This window comes from Pteropus alecto, unplaced genomic scaffold, assembly GCF_000325575.1.
Source record: "Pteropus alecto unplaced genomic scaffold, ASM32557v1 scaffold39, whole genome shotgun sequence".
Classification (NCBI taxonomy): Eukaryota; Metazoa; Chordata; class Mammalia; order Chiroptera; family Pteropodidae; genus Pteropus; species Pteropus alecto.
The window spans coordinates 5,932,534-5,939,125 of record NW_006443568.1 but is presented as its reverse complement, the minus strand read 5'-3'; the positions used below and the strand labels follow the sequence as shown (position 1 = coordinate 5,939,125).

Here is a 6,592-nt window from a genome sequence, read left to right as displayed (position 1 = left end):
TGCTGTCAGTCACTGCCCCACCGGCCTGTCCAAAGGCTTTACATGTGGCAGTACCGTCCTAAGGAGGAGAGGGAAAGGGAATGCTGTGATGGGAGATGGGAGACTTTCCTAGGGACTTGGGATCAGATCTGGCCCTGCTTTCTACCTCTCTGGATCAAGGTGAGGCAGACAGGAGGAAACTAAGGTAGTGGAGCACCTGCTGCATCCCACGTCCCCCTCCGGGTCAGTGATTCTTTGTGCTCTGCATCCACTGTCTCATTCAGATTTCCCAGCAGCCCTTCAAGGTTGGTGTTATCAGTACCTGTTTTACAATTGGACTTGAAGAAGGTGACTTGTTCAAGGTCACACTGCCTGTAAACATATTTGCACCTAGGCCTGAGATTTGAGTCAAAAGCACTACATAGAAAATTCCCATCTAATACCACCCTGACCTGGTCTCCACCCTTCATTGTCCCAGCTTCCACTGCTGCCAGGGGAAGACCTTGGTTTTTTACAACAGGCTTGGCTGAAGGAGCAGCAGTATAACCAACCAGGTGAGGCTCTGAAGTTGTCTGTCTTACCAGGATGAGTTTTCCATCAACAAGCTCCCGCACAAGTGTTGACTCTTGCCCGTCCCACTTCTGCAGGTGGACAAGTTTGCCTCCATCCAGCGTCACAATGGACTGTGGAAAGAGGCCTGAGCTGTGATGTGAGCCAGGATTAAGGGACAGCATGGGGGATCTGGTCACTGAGCCACAGAGGATTCAGCCTCTGGACCAAACAAATGACAGTGCTAGGGCCAGAGCTCAGGCAGCCCACCTCCAGCCTAACCCCGCAGGATGTCTAGTTCACTTCTGGTCTCTGCTCCACCACTGCCTTCAGGTGTTGAGCAAGTAGGAAGAGGAAGGCAGGCGGTGTGGTAGATCAGAGACCAGTACTGCACAGCCTAGCTCTGAGAAGGGCCACCAGCATTCAGGGTGGGCACTTATCCCCTACTGTAGGTGATGCCAGAGCCCCAGTGTCCCAAAGATATAGGGGTATGTGCCATCTTATATCCCCAGGAAAGGTGTGAGGAGTCTTGAGACTCTCCAGCCTAGTGGTGATCACTAATGTCTAAAAGACCCTTGGGGATAGGAGGTATTGGAAAATTAGACTTCCTATCCTATATTCCTACCCCTCTTCTTGATCTACATCATGTGACCCCTTCAGCTGACAAGTGGGCAGCAATTGCCAGGTCCTGGGACTGGGTGCCCTTGGAGTGTTTCACAGCCCTGGTCAAATGCCCACTTAGTCTTCTGGGTACCAGCCTGCATCAGCTGGTTCTCATTTGGCAGCTCTCCCAGATCTCTTCTCCAATAATCTGGGGACTCTAGGCCAGGCTAAGGGACCCTGACTGAGCAGAGTTCAGTAGGAGAATCTGAGAAGACTGCATGTATGTATTTGGGGGTGGGTATGCATCCTTACCATCACCTTACTCATTGCCATTCCCCTAGTTGTTTGCCCACTCGGAGTGGATTATTTTCGGCCTAGGCATCCCAGAGGACTGCTGTTGTGTTTAACTGGGAAGCATGAGACAAGCTGCCAAGACAGTCACTGCAGAGTGGCAAGCCCTGAGACTGGGGGTAGATGTCCCCTCCCTCCCTGAGGGGAGGTAGATTAAGTCTTGGTCAGAAGACACAACAAACACCCAAGACAATGCCTTGTTGAGAACATAGTTTGTCCTGCCTGTGGACTGGCAGCATTGGAAATACTTCCTCAGGGTCACTGGCCAATCCCAGGAAGTGACAGTTGGAAAAGAAGAAACATCTGAGTGGGTCTCAACCCTTTGTCCCCAGCTGCCTCCCCTTTGCTAGAGGCCAGATGCCCTAACTTGGTGGAAGGTCCTGACTTCTGGGCATCGTTCCTAAAGCACTAGAAGTCACAGGCATAGCAACACCACTCCCCCATCTATGGAAGGAGAAAGAAACCCAGAGTTACTGCATGCCATGCACAAGGTCACCCAGTCGGAGTTGGAGTAGACGGAGGTCAGAACATTCTGACTATGCTGCCCACTCCCAGGAGCAGCTAGTAGATGCTTCCAAAGAATGTAGAAGAGGGCAGGACAAACATGCGTTTAGCACCTGAGACATTCCAGCACTGTACAGGCTTTATGGCGCTTCTTCATTTCAGTCCCCCATAATTGCCTACCCCTCAGGTGCAATAATAAGAGGCAAGACTACCAGCCTATTCCCCTTCAGGGTCTCAAGGTCCTCCATTCCCCATTCCCCCTTGACTCACCTTAACCTTCCTGTCATCTGCCGTTGTCTCATTGAACTCCACCCCCAGCTTGAAGCTGATCTCGGTGTTCTTGAAGGTGCTCTGTGTTTTTATGGTGATAGTGTCCCCATTTATTTCGATGATTGTGGTAGGCTTGGTCATGTTGGCCACCTGCCTGGTAGCAAAACCCACACCTGAAGGCAAAGGGAAAGTTATGAGTATGTGAGCTGGAGTGGAGAGGCAGGGTACAAGAAGCGCAATGAACAATTCTTAGGCCTGGATGTGAGGAAGAAGAGGATACCTTTCCGAGACTTTACGTGGCCACTTTTTAATTCAGTCTGACTGTTAGCTCTGTGTGGTAAAGAGACTACTGATCCCATTAGATGAGAACTTAAGGTACAGGCATGCCACAGCAAGTTGGTGACAGAACTGAGATTAGAATAAGCTATTAAGTGCTTTCTGTGTGATAACTACACGTCATCTCATTCAATCCTTCCTGAAGGGTTGATCTATTATCTTCACTTTGCAGATGCTAAAACTGAGATGGAACTGAAGCCCAGGTCACAAATCTGAATTGACTACACAGCTCTTTTAACTGCTCAGCTATACTGCCTCCTGAGGCTGGAGCACAGGGCTCCCTTCCAGGGCACCTGAGCAGCTTTCAAGCTACAGGCTGAGAAAAGAAGAGAAATGTGGACTTTGCCTTCCAGAGCCTTAGGGATGAGAGTTTTCCACCTTCGGAAGTTTTTATCCTGAGGCGCACTGGTGCTCTTGTCCCCCATAGAGGGCAACAAAACATTTCAAAGCCTCTTACATAGGATCTAGGAGGTAGGCAGAAGGGTGTGTGTCAGCGTAGATTTTTGAGACGCCTGAAGTGGTACAGCACTCAGGATTCAAATCCAGGTCTCCTGGCTCCCAGTCTAAGGCCCCATGGGGACTCCCCTCCTGACCCAAGCATGGCTTTCCTGGGCACTGGGCAATCCTGCAAGAGAGTGCGGAACAAAGAGTTCTTGGGCAAAGTCTAAGACGTGTCCCCACAATCTCTCCTTTTGCCTACAACCTCCATAACTGCCCTGCCCCTAGCTGCCTATGCTGAGCTGTCCTCCAGGGCAGAGGTGGGGTGCACAAAGTCTCCAAACTGTCTGCTTCGCTACATAGCACTTGGCAGGTACATAGTCCATGCCCTCATGTGTTTTTGTACTTAATGCTCATAACAGCCCTGAACGGTAGGTTTTTATTATCCCCAATTCATAAATGAGGATCAGAGAATAGAGTGACTTGCCCAAAGTCAAAGAGTAAGTGTTTGACCTAGATCTGAATCTGGGCTCCCAAACTGTTCACTATTGCTCCTGGGCCATTCTGCCTCCTGTGATATGTGCCTGTGATCACTCGTACTACCGAGGCTGGGCCTCTTTGCCCCCTGAGAACTCTTGGTCTAAAATGATGGGCGCGAGCAGCCACTGCAGCTGGCCCACCTTGCCTGGCCAGTGAGGGACGTGGCCTCACCCCCTGCTGTCAGAGTGAGTCACGCCAGTTCCACTCCCTAGCAGACAGCAGGGCCTTGTCGCTGCATAAGGAGTTCTGTTTGCATAGGACCTACCTGAAGGAGTGCAGTGTTTGAGGAAGGAAACCTCTCTGGGGTGAGGAAGGGACTGAGCCAAGGAGAAACTTGAGACAAACTGGGCTGACAATTCAGGAAGCTTGGGAAGAGCTGGAGTCTACTTGGACATGTAGCTGAAGCCATTTAGTGAGAGAGCTGGGCAGGGCCTTCTCTCCTTCCTGGGCCCCAGCCTTTCAATCTGTATGACAAGAAAAGCAGGCCGCATGGACTCTCAGACCCCTATCCCAAGTTGGGGCAAAATAAGGAAGCAATGGTGGTAAAGATGTTGCAGCTCACTTCAGGGACCAAGATCTTCAGCTGCAATGTCTGCTGTGGGAGGCTTGAGAGGAGGAACTAACTCAGGCATTCTAACTCCCCCAACAGTAGCCCAAAGCCTCCCCTCTACTCCAAGAATGGCTACCTTCCTGGAGTCACTAGGCATAGTACCCAGCATAGGGTAGGGGCTCTTTGGCCTCAAGAGCCAACACTTGTTCCTATTTCAGAGAAGGGTTAGAAACAGGTGAGAGGTGGTTGGAGTGCACCTGCCATAATCCAGCCCGCCTGGGAGGAAGGCATGGGGAGTAGGCATGGAACAGGCATGGAACGTAGCTCCACTGTGAACATTCTGGTTTTCCCTGCCCCAACCTGGGGAACTAGGATAATCTCATATCGGGATTTCAGGAAAGGGTATCACCCTCTGCATCAAAGCACATACTAGGAGGGGAAAGGCTGGAGATCAATCATTAGCCAAGCAGTTCCAACCACTCCCCATTCCCAAGGCCTATATGGGAACTGATCTGGGTTGCAGATCTAGAAGTCCAGGTTTTCATCTCTGCTGTGGAATTTTTATGACAAATTCCTACTTTCTCTGGGTCTCAGTTTCCCCATCTGTTGAACTAGGCAAGGTATAAGGATCTCCAAGAGCCTTATCTGTAGGATTCTTTGAATTGTAACCTTTCCACATCCAAATACCAGACCCTCCCAGCCAAAGATCCTCCCTGCCTTTAACAGGTCTTGGCCTTGCTCCAGGACCCTTTGCTGCACCCCGGAAGTCCAATGGCTTTCTCTATCGGACTCCAGCCCAAGGAGTGGCTGAGCCTTGGGTTGTATGTAGCTGGTTTTGAGGCCTCTTGCCTCACCATACCACTAGGCTCACTGACAGTGATTAAAGCCTGGTTACACACCAGTGCAGAGCAAGGTCGGAGACTGACTGGTGAGAAAGAGGGTATCCTCCAGGCAAAATCCTTTTCCCTAACCCAATATGGAGGAGCAGAGGTTCTTGCTTACTGCATGGGCCTCTACCTCACTCCCATTTCCCATCACCATGGTTCCTCCACTCTTCCATCTCCCTCCTCCTGGGAATTCTCTACTTCTGTAGGCCATAGTACATTCTCCCATCCACCCCACTTCCCTTTCTATGTTCACAATTTCCAATTCCTGAAACACCGGTGCTCCTGTTCTTTTCTTCCTCCACCTACGAGCCTCCCACCTTCTTCAATGAATGCTCTTTTTATCCAAACCTGACCCCTACCTCCTGATCATACAGCCCTCTTCCACCACTTCCCTTTCTATGTTCACAATTTCCAATTCCTGAACCACCGGTGCTCCTGTTCTTTTCCTCCTCCACCTGCTAGCCTCCCACCTTCTTCAATGAATGCTTTCTTTTTATCCAAACCTGACCCCTACTTCCTGATCATACAGCCCTCTTCCACCGCAGTGCCTCTCTACTCCACCTCTCTACTCCAACATCGACCAGCAAGTCTGCCTCCTTGCATCTCCCTACCTGAGAATCCCTCTTGCCAGGTTCAGACCAGGAAAGCCCTCTCCCAACAGGCCTCGCATGCCCTATTCCAGGCTGCCATAGTCTCCCTGTCCCCTTATCCCCCAACCTTGACTAGAAGGGATGCAGCAGGCGTTCAGGGTACCAGCCAGGACGGGAGCATTGCGCTGGGTTGGGCACGTGGCCAGCCCCTCCCCAGCCCAGCATCCTGAGCCCCAGCTCACCGACTGACTTCATGTAGTCATCAAAATTCTTGCTGTCTACTAGCTTCCACGTCCCCGCGAAGGCGTCCACCATGGTGAGGCTGGGCTAGGCTGAGAAAGAAGAATCGACAAAGCTGGCGTGGAAGGACTCCAGGACCCGCGGCTCCTAACCAGCGCTGCCGCTTTAAATAGCCCTTGAGTCACGTGACGAGGCGTGGCCCACAACCCCCGCTCCCGAAATAGGAAGCCCCAGACTGGCTCTCACCCTCCGGGGGCTGGCCGCCCATCCCCCAGCCCACCGAAATGAAAGGGGCAGACTGTAGCGCCCGGCTTGCCTGCGTCAGAGCGGGTGCCCGGCTTCCGAGTCCCTGTCCCTGGCTGGCAGGGACCGGCTCCCTTCTCTGGCTTCAAGGCGCTTTTTGGAATCTGAGAAGAAAGCCGCTGGGGGCACGGTGCCCGCGAGCTGGGCGCACGCCGCACACATCTTCCATCCTCAAGTCCCTCCCTGAGCTTAGAGCAGAGATGGGAGACTTGTCCTTGGGCTGATGCCCACGCCGGGAAAGCTCTGGCTGACTCTTCACGGCGCAGTCATCAGGCATCTTGGTCCTCCCTCATTTTACAGGTGAGGAGACCAAGAGGGGAACTGACAAGGTCACAGGAAATGAGAAGGTGAATTGGAGCCCAGTTTCCAAGCCTGGTCTAGCTGGCTCCAGAACCTGCGCTCTCCCGCCAATCCCCACTGCCCGATGGCGGGGAGAGTCACCAGGGGCGCCA

At 52.3% G+C, this 6,592-nt stretch overlaps 1 protein-coding gene across 2 annotated transcripts in view; it reads right to left on the bottom strand.

Annotated features, from left to right (window-relative positions):
* Positions 1–6,012, bottom strand: part of FABP3 (fatty acid binding protein 3) — a 16,369-nt gene extending 10,357 nt beyond the window's left edge. The window contains exons 1-4 of one of the 2 annotated variants that reach the window (XM_025041425.1): positions 5,840–6,012; positions 2,257–2,429; positions 561–662; positions 245–301 (exon numbers count right to left, since the gene is read on the bottom strand). In XM_025041425.1, the coding sequence (XP_024897193.1) occupies positions 260–301; positions 561–662; positions 2,257–2,429; positions 5,840–5,912 (390 nt within the window). In that variant the 5' untranslated portion in view covers positions 5,913–6,012 and the 3' untranslated portion in view covers positions 245–259. Of the gene's footprint in view, positions 1–244; positions 302–560; positions 663–2,256; positions 2,430–5,839 lie in introns of those variants that run through there. The other variant, XM_025041426.1, reaches the window with a different exon arrangement.
* Between the last annotated feature and the right edge of the window lie 580 nt (positions 6,013–6,592).